Source organism: Blennius ocellaris (assembly GCF_963422515.1).
Source record: "Blennius ocellaris genome assembly, chromosome: 2".
NCBI classification, from domain to species: domain Eukaryota; kingdom Metazoa; phylum Chordata; class Actinopteri; order Blenniiformes; family Blenniidae; genus Blennius; species Blennius ocellaris.
This window is the reverse complement of record NC_137651.1, coordinates 25,274,547-25,293,702: the sequence shown is the minus strand read 5'-3', so window position 1 is coordinate 25,293,702 and position 19,156 is coordinate 25,274,547. Positions and strand designations below refer to the sequence as shown.

General features: G+C 41.9%; 1 protein-coding gene across 1 annotated transcript; it reads right to left on the bottom strand.

Annotated features, from left to right (window-relative positions):
- Positions 1-730: 730 nt before the first annotated feature.
- Positions 731-17,523, bottom strand: LOC308139272 (capZ-interacting protein). The gene is made up of 6 exons (XM_080508651.1): positions 17,414-17,523; positions 4,659-4,742; positions 4,436-4,507; positions 3,486-3,554; positions 2,202-2,396; positions 731-1,659 (listed from the first exon to the last, which is right to left on the bottom strand). The coding sequence occupies exons 1-6, from the start codon at positions 17,417-17,419 to the stop codon at positions 1,249-1,251; spliced, it is 837 nt and encodes a 278-aa protein (XP_080364777.1). The 5' UTR covers positions 17,420-17,523; the 3' UTR covers positions 731-1,248.
- Positions 17,524-19,156: the final 1,633 nt, after the last annotated feature.

Genomic DNA, 19,156 nt, shown 5'->3' with positions numbered 1-19,156 from the left:
CCAGCTTTGCTTGCACAGTATGCCATAAGTCTTGTTGCCTATGACTGTGTACATACAGTACATTGCTAGCCACACAATTAGTTAGTCATTTGCTGCCAATTATATTTTCTCCCAGAATAAACTATAATCCTACTATAAAAATACTTTTTTGTTTTATTCTTCGGCATTTTAGCTTGCAAATCATTTTACGTTATGGAAATTTAAATATTATGTCAAAATATCGGAATGTCTGTTGTTTTCGTTTCAGTTGCACCTGTGCATTTTAGTAAAAGAAACAAATGCAGTTCTCACATGCTACCAGTAGATGGAGACAAATCAACGGCTTGTTTGATATATCTGCCTCCAGAAGAGCAATAAGAAAATGTTGTCAGTGTACATGATTTGCATAAAAGGTCTCCATTTAAAACTTATTAGCAAATGAGACAATATTTGTAAATTGTTAGTCTCATGATTTAACAATTACGGTCCATAATTCTAAAGGTGTGTATAAAGGAGCTCTAATCCTGGAAATAATTCAAGTTTTAAATCCACATTAGTAAAGTGCCACTCCGTGTCATTATTAACCTCACAATACATTTTCTGCATACTGAGAGTTTTTCCTTACAATCAACCTCAGCCTTTGTAATTAATGCATGATGAAATAAAAGAATAAAAAAAAAAATTAGAATGACAACATAAAACGTTTTATTACATAAGGAAGAAGCTGTTTATTGTTTCAACATTTCTTTGCATCATTTCAAGAGGCTCTGAGCCACTCCACGGTGGAACTGAGACTTTGATATTTTGTTGTATACAAAAGCCGTAACTTAAACAGACATACAATGAAATAAAACTACAGGAAAGTTTAAAACTCGAGCTTAAAGTGATTCAGTATAATGTTAATATTAAAGCATATATATATATATATATATATATATCCAGAGACCGTTTTATGCTGCTTCTCACCCAGATATTTGTGTGCCTGACTGAGACTCCTGATCTGTAAGTGAGCTCACATTGTCTTTGATTGGCGTCACACAAAACCAAATCAAACACTTTTCATCCAAACAGAAGTCTTGCAGACGCGAGTGAGTCTTCCCATGATGGTGAGCACAGCTCGAGGACTCTCCAGTGTTTACAGACCGCCAGGAGAGGGCGACAGAGGAACTTTGAAAGAAGAAGCAGGTACCAAGAGAGTTTCTCTCAATAATGAAAAAAAAAAAAAAAAAAGCGTTGAATAACTTATTTGTTTTCAAAAACAGTTGCAGTTCACATCCTGTCGCTTTCCTGCTCCTTTGGTCCCACTCCTCTCTCCTGCTGCTCGGCATCACCTGAAGTCTGCAGTTCCTCCTCCTCGGCGTGCTCAGCTCCCTCGGCCTCCCGGCCCGGACCTCCTCCGTCCTTCGTTGCCTCGGCATCTGTCTTTTCACATTCCACATCTTCGCTGCCGCCTGCTTCTAGGCTGTCCAGCTGCCTATCTTCCTCCTCCTCTCCCTCCTCCTCCTGCTCCTCCTCCCCCTCTTCCGGGTTATGGGAGTCGTGGTCCTTGACCCCGTTCTCCTCCGGGCTGCACAGTTCACACGGGGACAGGCCACCTCCGAACGCTCCCGCCTCCTCTCCAGCAGACCTCCTGTGCTGCCTTGTGGGCGGGCGCCTCTTGAACGACAGTCGAGCACGAGTCTGCATGGAAGAGATGAGTGAGGTTCAGCAAATCAACATAATCAAAACATGAAGCCACCTTAAAACTGTGTGAGAGATTTTCTAGCATTTTAAAAGTCATTCGTTGTGTTTGAACAATTTGTGGTTGATTCTAATGGGCATGAGCGTGTCAGTACCAAACAAATACTACCTGTGGACTATCTAACTAGGCTAAGGGGATTACATCTCCAATCCGCCCTTTTCCGGCAGTGCGACAGGAGCATCAGCTTATCCGAGAACCTGCGAGGACACCCACTGAGAAACGTGTCAGGGGGGGGGACGGGTGGCATGTGCCCGGCTGTGACGTCACGGCACAGTCCGTGTGGAAAAACCCTCGAGTGGCTTCAATGTGACAGTGGCTCACGTTTCACTCAGGATTCAACCAGCAGACGGCCGATCCGCTTACAAGCGATGTGAAATGAGCAGAGGGACGGTGCGATCCGGTGGAATGATCTTGTCTCTTGTAAAATAAAATTAAAAAAAAGATGTCAAATGTGGAAGGTGTGACAGTGATGTCCTCAAACCTTGTTGATGCTGGGCAGGAGGGCGCCTTCGGGCGGGCCGTGGAAGCCGACAGGCTCCTCCTCTTCGCTGGACAGATGTGAGGGCCGCTGGTTAGGGCTGAGGGGGGTCGGGGGGCTGACGGGGGACGGCTGCAGCTTCACCTCCGGGCTTTTGGCCGACGGCAGGAGAGCAGTGGGTGACAGGGCGAGGTTGGCCTGCGAGGGAGGGAGGGAGGGAGGGAACATCCTGAAATCACAGAAATCTCAAGCACACTTTGTTCCAATGCAGATTAAACCACTCTTTAAACAAAGAAGTGCAGTTCAACAGAGTAAGTAAGCAGCTCGGCCTACAACTGTTTCAATTCATTCAGAACTCCACTAATACAGTATGTTCACATATATCATCCATCCGCCGCCCTTGACAAATGTCTCATATAACTATCAAAGCTTTACATTGAAACAAACTTCTGAGAAGTGCAAACACAACGTCAAGCACTACGAGAGCTAAACTCCACGCTGTCCTCCAAATCACAGAAAGTCTCCTCTACCTGCACCGGGGAGAAGAGGAAGAGGGAGAACCGGCAGCCCTTTTGTCCCATGGCTGCCAACTGTGTGAACTCCTCGCTAACGGAGCTGGAGTGGCGAGTGTCAGCCTCACCGCAGCCTCGGCGGCCCGTGATCCCATTAGGTCATTAATCTGAGCCGATTGTGGCAGCAAGAACAAAAGCCCCCCCCCCCCACCTCCTCCTCCATGTGAGTGAGCTCAGACACCACTGCCGACTGAACAGTGGGTGGCAGTAACGTTTTAAAGATCGCTTACAGCCACATGGTCACAAGCTGCAGAAAAGGATAGTTATAAGAGTAAAATATGGAATAATGACCCAAAATGTAATACTTTTTTTTTTTTTTTTTTTTAATAAAGCCCAATGTAACAAGACGATGAGTCCAAAATTACTACAACACAAAGTGAGTCAATGATTCAAGGATTGGACTTGAAACTAAAAGACTATTTGTTTTTAAATGTATATTTGTTTACACTTTTTATTATTTATGCAAGATTGCCGTCTTCTGTTTTCTATATGGTCATCTATTTCTCTAATCATCAGTACAAAATAATATGTAAGCATTAAAAATAATAAGATCAAATAACATTTTTTGTTCAATCTTGTTACACTATTGACCAGTTATTTTTATTTAAGGGTTTTATAACATTATATTTTATACATTTTGGCTGAGCTCTAACAAGACTCACTGCTGAGAATATTTTGTGTTGTTTCTTCTTTGGTGCAAAAACATCTCACCAACCTGCAGTTTTTCAATGATGGCCGAGTTATTTTTCTTGATTTTGGAGGGCGCGGGAAAAACTGTAGATTTCTGGAAGAATAGAAACAGAGTGATTCATTTATCACAACTCCGACTGAAAACACAGACGTAAAATGTCCGCATTATTCAAAAGGGATTATAAAGCATACTTTCACATGGGAAATTACTGTGTAAAATAGAATAATTGATGAGTCAATTATAAGAAGTCACATTAAATGTAACGGCTCCAGTTTTTGATGAGAGTAACTGATTACTTTTTAGGTTAGTCATAAAACTTCAGAGCTTCTGTTCCTCTCTGCCCACATCGACCACAACTCTTGTCCCAGAGTTCACTATTACTCAGGTTGAACAATGAAAAACATTAGCATTAGTGTGTGTAAACAATGCCTGTGATGCATGAGCAGCCTCCTGTAAACAACAGCGATATACAGTATAATATACCATAATATATTATAATAAATTGTATTATAATTGTACTATGACAAAGTATAGCATAATATAGCATCGTATAAAATATCATAGGATATTTATTATAAGACATAACGCCAACAAGACAAAGTAGAACATGCAAAACATGTACAGAAATATTAAAAAAGAACAATGCAGTAGCACAATCTAAAATGTATTGATTGATATGAGTATTTCCAGTTTAGATCTCTTTGGACATTTCATTAATATTGCCACTTAAAATATAGATGCTAATTATGTACACATCTGCTGTGCTTTCAGTTTTAATAATAATGCAAAGTTATGCGGTGGCTTTAAAAAAAAACAAAAAAAAAACAGAAAACAGTAAAATGCTGATTGTCGAGAAGGTCACCGTTTGTTCACTGTTCGTATTATAACGTTCCAATAAATGTCTGTTTTCTGGTGACTTCCTGACACATTTCCAGACGCTTGTACTGGAGGTCACAGGAAACAAAATCACTCACATCTGACTCTTCGTTATTGTCCATCTGACTTCGTAGCTTCAGGGAGCACGGAGGTCTCCTGTGGAACGGCAACTGGAGAATAAAAAGAGGAGGACAAGTGAGTGAACTCTGACCACGAGCAGTGGGACTTCCTTCACTACACCGACTAATAATGATCATTTGTGCTGACTAATGCAAAACGTTTGTGTGGATACTGTATGAGAGAGAGGTTTTTGTGCACTACCTCGTCATTTGAGTGAGGCACGGGTAGAATATGACCTTTGAACTTTCCAGCCAGCTCAGCCACACATGGCTTGGCTGGAGAATCCTTGAGGAGAGAGGAGATACACATATTAGCAAGGTGCATTCAGAAGCAGTCTTGATACGCGACATTCAGAGTTGAAGACCGTTTGAACAATTGAAATCACATACAGCTGCAGTGATCGAGTGTCAAACATTGGATCACCGTCATATAAGCATGATCGTAAAGTTAACAAAGTGCAAAAATTACACATTTACTATCACTTCTCTATACAAATAACTGTCAATTCTAATGCATTAACTACAGATTTGAGGGTTTAGTAAGATTTGAGGATGTGACAGAAAATGAAGATTAATTAACAATCGCGTTAAAGCCATATTGTGAGGGTGAATTTCAAAATACAGTACAAAAAAACCTCTGATATAGAAATGCCCTAAAATCCAAGGGGAAGTGTCCCCTGAAGACAAGTGTCCTCTCTTCAGAGGGACGGGTCAGGAGGACAAATTGTAGGACCAGTTGATATTGAACAAACAAACACCAAATATCTTATAGTTATTTAAAAGCAAATAACTGAACCAATTCAAGACGAATACAATATAAATACATATACATACACACACACACACACACACACACACACACACACACACACACACACACACACACACACACACACACACACACCATCTGATTTTTTTGGTTTGCCATTGTTGGGGGATGGGGGGAATGGACGTCTATCAAAAAACCTACTGGACAAATAATAAATGGAAATATAAATAAGGACTATTTCTATACAGTTGATATTTGCGCCACTATATATATATATATATATATATATATATATATATATATATATATATATATATATATATATATATATATATAAGATGTATACAGGATAACTATTAAAGGTATAGTAGAAGATTTTCTTCTTCCGGGTGGATCATCAAAATAACTGGTCCTCCCAATTGTCAATCATTCTGGTGATATATGACGTAAGCCCGTCGTACGTGCTCGTCCCTGCGCGCAGCTCGCTCCACACGGCTCTCATTATGCCGGTGGCCGACCCGACGCATTATTCTCGGACATTTTTACACAGTTTCACCCCCTCTGGTGCAAATCTTCTTGTAAAGTGAGCTTATGTGAGCGATGCCGACTTGTGACTTGTAAACAGAGCGTGCACGAGGAGAACTGGGCTCGTGCATGTCTCTCGCACGCGTTTTAGTAGGCGTTCCGTCCCGGGAGCAGGTACAGCGTTGCGCATGCGCATTTTTTTCAAACGGTGGAGAGGGCGGTTCTTTCCTAAAATTCCTGAAAATCCTCCTGTATACCTTTAAATAAGATTTACTATACTTCATTGATCACATACAGTCCAGTTTCATCCTGAATGACCAGACTGGTAAAATACTGCTACAATAACCTTAAATTTACATTTCAAAGTTTTTCTTTGTTGTGGTCACAGTATGAAATTGTCTCTATTTTACAAGAAACAATTAGTACTGAAAATGATTACAACCTCAACATGAAGCCCATTTTAATTAAATATTCTGGTACAAAATACTATAATGCTATAATGATGACATTGGTTATTTTTGTTTAAAATTCCAGAGCAATAGAAAACCATCGGCGTTGTGCTAACAAGTTATTCGTCGGTCATTTAACCCTGCTCACACTGTGTTCCTCCTGGACTGAAAATTTATCCGATTCTAAAAAACCCATAACATGCAGAGAACAACAGTTTTACTTCCTTCTTCCCCACAACATGCAGACGGATTGAGAAACCTAAAACCTAAAAAAAAAAAAGAAAAGACGTCAATATGAGTGATTAGGCGTCTTGAGGAACTCATCTCTCCTGAAGAGCGACAGGAAGTGAGCGCCTCTCTGCAGCTGCACAACATCAGCCTGTGACAGGCCGGACCTGTCCTTGCTCCTTATCACTTCTGTGACCCCCCTCACCCCCCCCCCCCTCCTTTTTTTGTTTTTACTTTCCATCTCTCCCACTAATCCCAAGCTAATTCCTAAAACATACACTCCCTCTCTGCTTGGCTTTGATGACCACAAACTCTCCCCTCGTATCAGAGGTCTCAGCGATAAAGCAGGGTTTATGAAGCCTGCATGAAGCCTTGAAAACGACACTGCAGATTCTCATGCATCACGCTTAATGAGGTGGAGACCCTCCCTTTCTCCGTCTGCCATTCAGCCTGCGTGCGTCTCTTTTCCATTCTGCCACGAAGGCACCGTGGACACGACAACGTTTCACATCGCTTTTGTATTTTCGTTTTCAGAAAGGTTGTTACCTTCGGATAAAGAGGCAGTGAGCCTGCCAGGCTAATTTTGTTGCTTGTTTTCATAATGAAACCACACACATAAACTGCAGAGACTAATACCAGAAACATTAACAATGGCGATTACAGAGACATTTGTATGGACAGAGATCCAGAGAGCCGTTTTCAAAAGGTTGTTTTCAGTTACTTCTTGCCGTCGTCTCTCCCTGCAGCTGCTAATTTGGTCACATTTCCTGCTCCATTGCTGAATTCCTCCTCTGTTGAACACCTCATCTCCACTGATATACACTTTCTACACTTTAATCACAAGTCCACCACCCCCCCCCCCCCCCCCTGCTTGTTGTGAACCTTGCTGCCTCCACCCAAACATGGAACAGCTCTCCCTGTGTGCTAATCCACATCCCAGCCCTTTTCCTGAGCTTTCTTTCGAGCACACATGATAAATAGTAATTACACCCAGACCATCCACCCACGGCGCCATTATTTTTCAACCTGATTGTTTAACTCTTTCCTGTGCTAGGAAAACAAATTCATCCTTCAGCATGCAAACTGGAGTCACAACACTGTCGGCAAAGGAAGCAAGGCTCCTTTTGTTTTTGATCCCTGCTCATGTGGTTTGACTGAGGAGAATCGCAGCTTTGACTTCTTTGGGAGTTGGACCCTTCAAGCTTACAATAAAAAAGCTTGTGAAGAAAAGATATCATATCAATAGTAATGTATACTATGTAAGACAATTTTCCACAATGCTGGGACGCACAGACCCGCAAGGGGTTATCTTAGTGGAGCATTTACCAGCTGAGAGCTCATGATTTATAAAGATATACACTTGCTACACACATGACATATATTTTATGCAAATAGCCAAATAGCAGATCACACGACAGCAATCCATTACATTCACACGTTGGGGCCGACCTCCACTCACAACTCACAGAAGCAACAGGTCATAAAACAGTGGGGGGGGGGGGCTGATCGTAACAGATCAGCTCTGCAAGGAGACACAAAAGCCCTGTTACCCCTGCACAAGAAGTGCCAGTTCTTCAGAAAAGAGATTAAAACACTGTGCATAATAGGTCAGGTGGTTTTGGAGGAGCTGGTTACTGATGAGTTAATGGATGATGTAAAAAACAGGCACGGCAGATGTTCTAACTCATCCGGTAGGCCAGATGTCACTGCTCTTGGACCTGAGAGTCGGAGGCTATGTGGCCTGTTACTGCGCATGCGCATCTCTCCCCCTCCCTCCCCTTCCGTCTGCTCATCCACCTGTAAACAAGCATGGCCGACACGTAGTGGTATTACTCGCGGTCAGCATTCTAGTTTTATCGTCCATATCAGTAGTTTCGTAGTTGAGACTCACCCCTGATAGCATCTGATGCGTCATCAGTCCATACAGACGCAGGGTTCTCTCCATTTTCTTCACGCTTTGCAGTCACGTCTGTGTGGTTTCATTACAGAATCAAGCAACAGCGCCCTCCCATGGCCTGGCATACTGAGGAGATCGTTGTCAGTGTGTCTGCTGCTGCAGCGTAAACACACTCTTTTTTTTTCTTTCTTTTTCTTTTTTAACGGATTAGGTGTTGTCATATGAAACGTCATGTAAACGGGGCCTAAGGTAGCACTTCATACACAAACCAAACTGCACCTCCTCCACATGGGATCACTTTAGTGTAGGTGAGGCTTCAGGGAGGTCTGTATAGGCCCTCTACAGGAAGTGGATTCATCCAAAGCAGAATTCAGACCCTCCATTTAGATCGTTTATCACTTGCTGCCACAAGTTTCTCAAATAAAGAGTACAAGCACTCCGACAGACTTTAGCGGGTGTCAGCCGCTCATCGACTGCCGCATACGTTCTTGAAGGAGCCATTTGAGGTGCATTAATATTCCTCTTTCATACGTATCTTCACAGCGAGCTTCACCCGAGCACTTATCTTTAATGAGCTTCTTCAAGCAGAATGAAAAGACCGTCAGACTGAGTAAGAACTCCTGACTGCTGACACTACCACGCATATCTTATTCCAAGCAACCCATGCAGCTTTACGTACAAAAATGTCAGAGGAATGCAAGTTATTACATGCATCTGGACTTATCACGGTTTGGACCTCTTGTTGTAATAGCTATGAGAAAGAAAAAGAAAAAAAACCTTCTTATTCTGCTTAGATTTTAATAACTTGCACAGTTTTAAAGTGCTGTTTAATCCAGGGGTGACAAAAAATGCAGCACGTGGGCCAAAAAGAGGATTCATTACGGCCTGGGAGAACATGACTGTGCAAAGTGTACAATCATAAAGATATTAGCTTTAAATTCTAAAGAAGATTAGCTGCAGTACCGTTTTGTACCCCTAGAGGTAGCCCTATTTCAGCAGGATTAAAAGACAATGCTCCAAACTGAGAGATTTTAGACTATATGTTATGTCACTTACTACTACGAGTAAGTGACACAACATTAGCATCAAAACATGCTGAAGATGAAAGATTAGCTTGTGAGTGAAGTTTTCTCTTCAGATCTATTCAAATTGATTAGAAGAGATTTAAAAAAAAATACATTACATGTGAATCTTTTAACAATTCACTCACATTTTCTTGAAACTGACAAGGAGAAACAGTGAAGTTGTTTATATTTCTAGATTATTATTGTTGATTCACTGCTGACACCCAGCAGGGCTTTAATGGCCCCCGAAGTAAAATGAGTTTGATCCCCGGGGTTTGAATCATTTGGCGGCTTGTGTTTTCTTTAATAATCTCAGCGTATACTTCATTACGCATCAGATCAGAAACACAAATGGTTCCACTGACTGTGTCATTAAGATAAGAAAGGAGCATAATATGTAATTGACCGACACAAGCCTGCGGTTGGTTTATCAGTGCCTCAGCTGGGACTCCTCAAGCTCTGTGGAAGAGTGGGAAACTATGTTTCACTGCGAGCAAAGAGCAGGGCAAACTATTTCTGGGGCTCCTGGCCTGGGAAAGAGACCCGGAGCTGCGCAGGCAGCCTGAATTCCAGCTCTGATCCGTAACCCCTCAGCTCCTGAGAGTGTCCCTGGATATGCTCGACCACTTCTGAAACATGGCGTAATCCAGCATATGGAGCGCGTCTAAACATGGGAACGGTGGGAAACAAGCTTCCTCAATCGGCGTCTCGACCATGTGATTGAAGTTTTCCAAAAAGAGAGGGGGCCCGGGTCGGGGCTTGAAAGAAGGAAGGGAAAAAAAAGTTATTCCTGAGCTCTGACTTCTTGGAAACGGCTCATTCAGACCTGCTGTTACACACAGACTGCGCACCAACACAATCTGATAAAAACAGATTCTATATGTTACTTTGTGCCCACCCAGATGACTTGAGTGAATGTAGTAGGTTTAAGTTTACTACTGAAGCAGGCAGAGAAGTGAAACATGCAGAAGAGGGTTGGAGACCTCTGCAGCCTGGTGTAGTGGGTGACCGACTGAAATGGAGGAAGATGCAACTTTTCAGGAACGCTGCTACTGAGCATGTGCACCACGCTAATAGTAATACTTCTTCTGCCCATGTGCGAATAGATGGACAATAACAAGATCTCCAGGTGATCACCAGGGTGCCATGACTCCTGGTCTATTTTCTCCTGCAACTTGGTTTTATAGCTGAAAGTCTCTGTAATAACATTCAACTTCATTGTCTGTAACAGACAATTCAAGCACTCGCAGCACTTTAGTCCAGCACTTTAAGATCAGGCTATTTGCACATATAAATAAGTTTGCACACAATTGTTTTTGAACTTATTTATTGAATCTTCTGTTGTCGTCTGTAAATTTGGTGAGCTTTTGAGCGGGTTTAGTGGGTCAAGTTTGGGTTAACATATGAATTTCAGGAGGCCTCCGGAGTCCCTGATGCAGGAAATACAATAGGGTCCTGGCCTTTTTTGCTCAGTCCCTAATAATAATAAGAAATGAATGAAATACAATAGCAATTAAAGCAGCAAGCAGCGTTGGTCGGGACCTCGCGCCCTGTTTTCCTCCTGTCGATAAGGCACTGCATGTACGTCTTTGAAAATACTCCCATAGCAATACGTCAGCCTATGTATTGTGGAATTTGAGCTTGATCTGGAGAAAAAGATTTTGCGCCAAAGTAGGGATGCACAGTATTGGATATATGCTGATATTCCGATATCTTTCAAACTAAATTTGTTTAATTGTCAATGATGATATAATCCAGCTTTGCTTCTCATGCAGTCATTAATATTGACAACATTAAATCACAATTAATTGAATTTAAATTTTAAATGTTGTGCCGATATCATCGCGCATCCCCACCTACAAAGACAGGACATTATACATGTGTGCAGAAAATAGGTTTAATGCTCATCTATTGAACTTCTTTTTCTTAGAAGAAGCAAAGACAAATACTTGGAAATCTCAACATCCGTTGCAGGAATAAACTGCGGGAGATCCGCATGACATGTGACCTCTGGATATACTTTATGCAAATTTCCAAAAGAGTTGCGCTCTAACCATATTTCAATCAGCAGTAGTGGGTTTGAAAGTGACTGTGAAAATCCAAAGCATGCATATTGCTTCAAATTTGAGAGGTTATTTTGTTAAAACTAGCTGCCATGAGTCTTGGAGTTGATCACAATTTTATCCTGGTGAAATGTTAGCAGGAAACTCTATTTGGCAAATCAAAGGTTAATCCCACGCTGGGTCTTCATTTCCAGGCTGAAGAAGACGGAGACACGAGTTTTACAACATGACCAGCAGATGTGGGGGGGGTTTACGCAGACACCAACGGATCGCACAAAGCTCGTTATTGTACGTTTCTGATTTTCTAGAGGAGCGCATGATGTTGGTCTGAGTAAATCTTGAGCGTTATCTGCTCAGCAGCGGCGGTCTGAGCGTTCATAATCTCTCATGACGATGCAACTGGGCTCAGGGATCTTTAACAACCTCCCCCCCCCCCCCCGTCTGAGAATAACTCAATCCTCATAACACACACGCTCAGTAAATTCACCAGAGTAGTAATGGCGTCGGTTTGAGTCTGCAGACTTTGTTTTCATAAGTCAGTGCTGTTCAGTCGGGGGGGGGTGGGTCACACCCCAGTTTCTGCCTGCACTTGTTAAGCAGTAAGAACGCAGACGGGCACTTTCTTCCTCGCTCATGTTCCAGGAAAACATGATGTATTTTTGGCCCAGACTTCATCCCAATATCTCACTTTTCCACCGCCCGGCGCTGGAAAACTGCGGTGTGTGTTTTTTCACATGCGGCGTGTCGGGGAGACGCTCACTCAGACGTCGACTGATGTCTGGACGGAAGCTGCTGCAGACGGGACGGATCAAGAGCCGTGCACAGAGAGGGAGAAGAAACCCACATATCCACAGCTGATTGATAAAGTGTCCAAAGCAGAGAGAAGAAACCGACGAGGAGAGATGATAACACAACGGGTCCTGTTCATACAGAACCCGAAGCACGATAAGGACGGAAAAACACTTCAAATGCTCACGCCAGGAAGGACATGACATGTAGGACAAGTGTTTCAGGCCCTCACATGGGAACTTTGGGTACTTTGAGCAGTTTTCTGGTGTTGTCGTCTACTCTGCAGTGATCACGGTGACGGTAACCATCTGGCCAGAGGAGCGGAGGGTTGACGTGGTCAGACGACTGCTTCAGGCACGAGATGACTTCACCCAGTGACGCCCTGCAGTTTCCTCACAAGCTTTTGAAATACTGTCCACAGTCCCACTTTTCACTGCAAACTGTAGTTTTCTTTACATTGATTACATTGCAGTGTGTACACTGCATGGTTCTCACCATATAACGCGCTGGCATTTTAAAATGTTCCACAGTCTAGGTTGTTTACAGCATTTATTGCACATTTTATGGAAGGCAAACAATGGAAGCAGACAAACCCTTCAGCCTATTGCCCGTTTTCCATGCAGCTGGAGTACATTTAATACATCCTATATATATATATATATATATATATATATATATATATATATATATATATATATATATATATATATATATATATATATATATATATATATATATATATATATATATATAAAACGTGAACACTGAAGCCAAACTTTAACAAATACAAGACAAACATTGAGACTTCTGCACAAACTCATTCAGCTTTTCCTTCCACTTGGACGCTTTTTGATAAAGTTTGATGGTTCGAATCCCACTTCTGATATTGTAGGTCCCTGATCTTTAAACCCAAACGGCCCTCTGGGTGTTGCATTGAAAAAGCTGGCTGCTACTAGTATGTATATTTAAGGTTAACAATGAACAAGATGGGTAAGATACACAACGTACCAAGTCAAAATGCATCGTTTTGGTATTTTAGCATTAGTAAATAAATCTTGCATTTATGCTGCAGAAACACTGAATGTGATGGAGCTAGCAGGCCAGGCCACGAACTGGCAGTGTAGTTTGATTTTGTCATGAAAACACACACATACATGCCTGCAGACAACAATACGCTTTAAACAATAATAATGGGACTAAAGGGACATTTGTATGGATGGATGATCAAGTTGGATTGTTATTCCGTCAGTGTTTCCGAACACGGCGTTCGTATAAACAGAGCCTAAGCATTCGTACTTTGCTCCTTTATTGAAGAAGATTTTTGAAGTAAACGTACATTTTGTGATGTGATGCAGAATCACAGCTGACGGTAACAGTTATCCACTCAATCTGCACACGGACGCAGATTTAAGAGAAAATAAGTTGAATCAGCGACAGTTGAATGAAAAGAATACGTTGTTGTTGTTTTTTTATAAAATTTATTGCTTCTAATAAAATGCGGTCAGGTTATTTCTTCATATGAATTATGTTTATTTATAGATTGTTCCATTTTGACGGAGCTGTGAACATAAATGCTACTTTTCCTGTTGTTTTTTCCTGCTTTCGGAGCAAAGGGAAGTTTGAGAGAAAAGTTATAGATAGCAGTTATAGATGCGTCTAAAATAAGGAGAAACTATCGAGAATGTCCTCTTGATTAATGAGAAATGAACAATGTAGAATAAGTCTGAAGCTCTGGACAGGTGCAAGAGTTCATTTTGATGCATTATTTCTTGTTTGTTTTTTTTAAAATCATCACATTTATCAAAACAAAAGGAGGAGAAGTTGAGGGGATTTTGATCTTCTATCAACCTTTTTTTGTTGTTGTTGTTGTTTTGCTGCATGGTCAAAAAAACTAAACGACCCAGTGTGTGTGACTGCTATCAGGATCTGAGCAGAACCACTCATGTGAACCGCAGTTTCCTGGGTTTTATCGACGCTTCACATTCCTTCCAGCATCTTTTCTCTGTGTGTTTCACGTCGTTTATCCACTGACACGCACGAGGCTTTTAATTCACGTCAACGTTTACCTTTATGAACTCAGTTAACCAATGAGATTCAGTTCTCATGTTTCTTTTAGCAACCAGTGCAAGTAGAAGCTTCAGTATATAAAAAAGGTACTCTGTCATTATCGTACTGTGAGGTTATTCAAATACACACTGTTGCAGGCAAAATGGGGGGGGGGGGGGGGGACTAAGTCTTTAGTAAATCTCTGGCTGGTTACAGACTGAGTTCTTGTGTTATTGGTCTCTTAACTTTACTATGCATTACATAATAAATGTGCACGCCATGTGGTTGGCAAGGCAATCCCAAATACTCAATCCTCCAGCTGTGGTGTTGTTTTTCCCTCGAAGGAAAACCACCTCTTCACAAACCACCACACACACACACACACACACACACACACACTAATGGCATGGATCCATCAGTGCACACAAGCAACTTTCCAGTTTCCCTAACAGCGCCTACTCTTTCCAACATGGGAAAACTTACAAATGTCCACGTGCTAATCTTCTCTTAAGGGCTTGGCGACGGCAGTTAATACAGATCAGTGTTTGTAAATGAGGCGCTGAAAGCAGGAAACACACACAAACTGACATGTGATGCTGAGGAGGCACGTTGACAATTCATCCGTCCGTCGAGAGTCAAAGGCCACAGTCAAAATAACACAGTCGGGAGAAACAGAGAGAGACAAACGTTGGAATAAAACTGGAGTACAAAGACGAAAACAAAACCCCATTTACGTTCAGGGAGAACATGCAAACACTGTGCAGAAAGTCTTTTTTCCATTCTTCATGTTTTGTCGACAAGCTCCTTAAATGTAAATATCTAAAGAAATCTGAGGAAGGAAGCTGAAACTGACCTCTCAATCGTTCAAAGGACGTCAGACGACCATTATGTACAAGATGATGGAGTTTGCTGAGCCCAGAAGTTGACCAGGGAGGGAGGAAAAGCCATATAAATTTGGTAAAAACTGCTTGTCTAATTCATAAAAATGTAGAATTTGGAATGTTTATTGGCAGCATCTGAAAGAGATATAAGTCGTGGAAGCACATTCATACGTATCCTCTCTATTCGAGCGAAGAGAGATGGAGGCGGGACTGTCCAACGTTCCAGATCTTGTTTTTATTTTCCTTATTATCATCTTGTAATTGGTATTAGGATCTAGTTTTCCCTCAAAAACATAAAGTTAATCACAAACTGAATGCAGAATTCAACTCACCGTTCACATCCACACGAGCCAAAATGAGGTTGTGAACACGACTCAACATGAGGCTTCAGGGCATGAAGTACACATGCACATGCAGTGTAGATGACATAATCTACTCTCACAAGCTTACAAAAGCAGAATAATTAAAAAATTTAAACAATGGATTAGCTTTGCATGTCTGCTTTAGATTGTAAATAGTATTTTCTTTATTTTTAGGGTTTCTTTCTATGTGGAAATGTAGTTTGGGAAACATCCCAGAAGGTTCAGCCTCTGAAGCACAAAAAACACAAAACGCAAGGAAAAATGGCCCAAAAAACAGAGTCAATGAACTCTTCTGTCTTGGAAAGTGCTACAAATGAGAACTGCAAATGCACATGAGAGAAAAAAAGGAACAAACAATGTGGGTTTTTGTTGAAAATGGGCCTAAAAAGAAGAAGAGCAACTTTTATTTGGACGTGTCGTATCACAATTACAATATTGTATGTTTAACAAACGAACCACTGCTCCTTCCATGAAAACTTCCTCACACCACAAAACACCACAAACCTCCAAAAGTGGAGTCAGTGTTTCGCTTCCTCATGCAGGTTCAGCTGATGCCCTGCAGGAAATAGCTTCATGCCAGCAAAACAACAACCTCCAATAACACAACAAGTTGTTTAGCTAAGAAAGTCAGCGACCTCCTCACACAGGCTGTTCCTCTCCAGTCAATATTCGTTCCCCTCAAATCTCAAGGAACAAGTGAAGGAAGATCTTTAATCCAAACCATCTCTGAGGGCGAACCCGGAGAGTAGTTATTTTGGTGGTAGATCACTAATGCACTCTCTTATGTGCTGCGGAGGGAAACAGAGAGGAGAGGGTGTTTCTTTTCCTGTCCACCACATGATGTAATGATGCGAAAGTGAGAGATGACAACTTGTTTTGCAGGGAGGAGTCCAACAACCTGTGAGTAAAGCCTGCATGAAATGTAAAAAAAAAAAGTACACGACTGCCTGTCTTTTCTCTTGCAGCCTCAGGACAGGGGGATTAAAAAGTTTGGCTGTTGAGAAAGTGTGTGTGTGTGTGTGTGTGTGTGTGTGTGTGTGTGTGTGTGTGTGTGTGTGTGTGTGTGTGTGTGTGTGTGTGTGTGTGTGTGTGTGTGTGTGTGTGTGTGTATGTGCTGCATACATTTGTCACATGCCCAAAGTGTTGGTTTATCTGTTCCACTTCCTTCCTCAAAGTCACTTAGTGTGAAATTATTCAAACATACATTAGTTTTTAGATCATAACAGCCAAATAAGTGGAAATAACAAATTACAAGTAGACATATTTTAAATAAGGAGATTTTGTTGTTGTTGTTGTTGTTGGGGGGGGATTCAGAAATATCTCACCCCCCCCCAAAAAAAAGTGAAAAAGTACTTCAAACTGAACACATTACAGCATTTGTTTTCAAACATACATACTTATAAGTCATATTTGTTGTGCTTTAATTGTAAATAAGCTTACGTTAAAAAAACAATTGTTGTAAAATATCTGATTTTAGTTAGTTTTGTGCCACTTTGCAAGAGATTCAATGGTAGAAATATAAAGTGAGAGTGACTTGAACATTGATACTTCAAGCAGCTTCAGTAACTTGTGAGTGAGTACAATGTCACCGATGTAACTGTAGTTGTAATAAAGTACAAGCTTCAGTAGTTTGTCCTCCTCTGTCAGTATGTGCTGTCAGTAACAGAGAAAGAACATGCAAATACGGACCAGAAGAACAGCTTTCAACACATAAGTCCATATTTTTAGAAGTTATTGCTCAAACCGGCGTCAGAAATGTCGCAATAACAACACAGAGTATAAAAAAGTAGCTCCTATGATGTAATTCCAACCACAGTGTGCAGAAGCAGTGCACATTAATTCTAAAAACATCTGGCTGCAGCAGAAAACTCAGTGACTTGTTACCTCCATCCTGGGGAATGTGCCAGAAATCGTCCTTTCCCTGCTTTTCTTTTTTTTTTCTTCTTCTTCTTCCTCCTCCTCTTTTTCTCTTTCTCTTGCAGTAAACTATCCCGCTCTGCTCGCGAGGAAAAAAGCCCCAGTGTTTATATCTGGAGCCAAATCAGCAGCAGGGAGGAGGAGGAGGAGGAGGAGGAGGAGGAGGAGGAGCGTACAACTTTTACACATGTTGGCCTCTTTGCCAGATGTCAAGTCACAATGTTGGGACTTTCACAGTATTCACATTTCCAATGAAGTCATTCAGAAAAAACTAAACAAAAACAAAAATACGTAACATTTTGAAATTTTTAATAGACTGAAAGGACCACAGGAATGACAAACAAGATGATAAAATCGCATAAAGGCCCCACGCCACTAGGGGGCCCCCTCAAGTTGCAAGCCTAGCTGCAATACCTGAGAATTACCTGACGGACAAGGTATGAAAAGTACCTGGCCCCCTGGCCCCCTGGCCCCTGGCCCCTGGCATCCCCTGGCCCCTGGTCCCTGGCCCCCCCTGCCCCCCCTGGCCCGCTGATTAGTCACTTCTGGTGACTATCACGCTGCGTTGCTATGACGAGCAGCACTGCTAAACTAGGAGGGGGAGGGGAATTGCGCCGAGCAAGTAAGTTCCGGTTATTCACGGCATGGCGCCCAATCGAGCGTATTCGTTCGAAAAGTTTGGACGCTAAATGTGGCTATGCGTGTGTATTTATCGAATCGCGATCAGGCAACGCGAGGGGACGGTGGGCGTATTCCCACATTTTCCACATTTAGATGTGCTTTTCGTGTATGGATTCAGTACACGCTCGTCAAGCGCCAAGACTCCAGTCTTCCTTGCACCTGGCCCCTTAAAGAGACAGGCACACAGAATTAATGTCATGTCACTGATGCTCACCTTTTCATACCGCTTCCCTCTGAGTTAAAACATGAGAAACAATTACAATGATGGGGTTTTTTTTTTTCCATTTACCAAAAGAGAGCTGAAAGATTTATGTGTCATTTAAAAGGTTGTTGTTTAATTACTGAATAATAGTCATACTAAATTGTAGTTCTTTAAATGGTCTCCCCCCCTCTATTTTTCCTCCTTTTTGTTCTACCCTTGTCCTGTTCGTCAGCTTGAACCGACAATATGATGTGATTGAGAGCCTTCCGGTGTCAGAGCAGTTTTTGCTCTTGCAACAGGACTAAGAGTCTCCCCATGTTTCTGCCTATATTAGAAGGTGACATGGCTGCCGTACACCACCGGGTGGGAACGCTCAAAGAGAGAGAGAAGAGAGAAGATTGAGGGGAAAGGTGGGGTAGAGGGGTGGATGGGGGACAACAGACAATACCCTTGTTAATGCTAAATATGGTGTTTACAGTTGTCCCACTGATCCACACTTTCCAACTGGGGGTGCATGAAATAAAAACCCTTTAAATAGTCTTTATGCAGTTTTATTTTATTCGTTGTTCATACAAATCAATGAAATCAATATGCACAGCTAAAAACAACGTGTTCCGTAGGAGATATTTGATAAAAGAGAATTGAGAGAGAAACTGAGTCCAGGCGGTGTGAGGAACATCCCAGGGAAACGTCGACAGAAAATAATCAACAGGGGAGTCGTGCTGCTCGCGGGTCTTTCTTTCCCCAGGTGGTGATGGCAGGATGGTCTATGAGGTTTAGTTTTTCTCCCAGCAGCTTCAGCTCCTCTAGTGACGACATGAATGGAT

What these genes read in the sequence shown, in the direction of transcription:
- LOC308139272 (XM_080508651.1), bottom strand. An exon ending in ACAATAACGAAGAGTCAGAT is followed by an intron (nt 3,555 to 4,435) that starts GTGAGTGATTTT and finishes CTATTCTTCCAG; the next exon opens with AAATCTACAGTTTTTCCCGC. An exon ending in CCATCATTGAAAAACTGCAG is followed by an intron (nt 2,397 to 3,485) that starts GTTGGTGAGATG and finishes CCTCCCTCGCAG; the next exon opens with GCCAACCTCGCCCTGTCACC.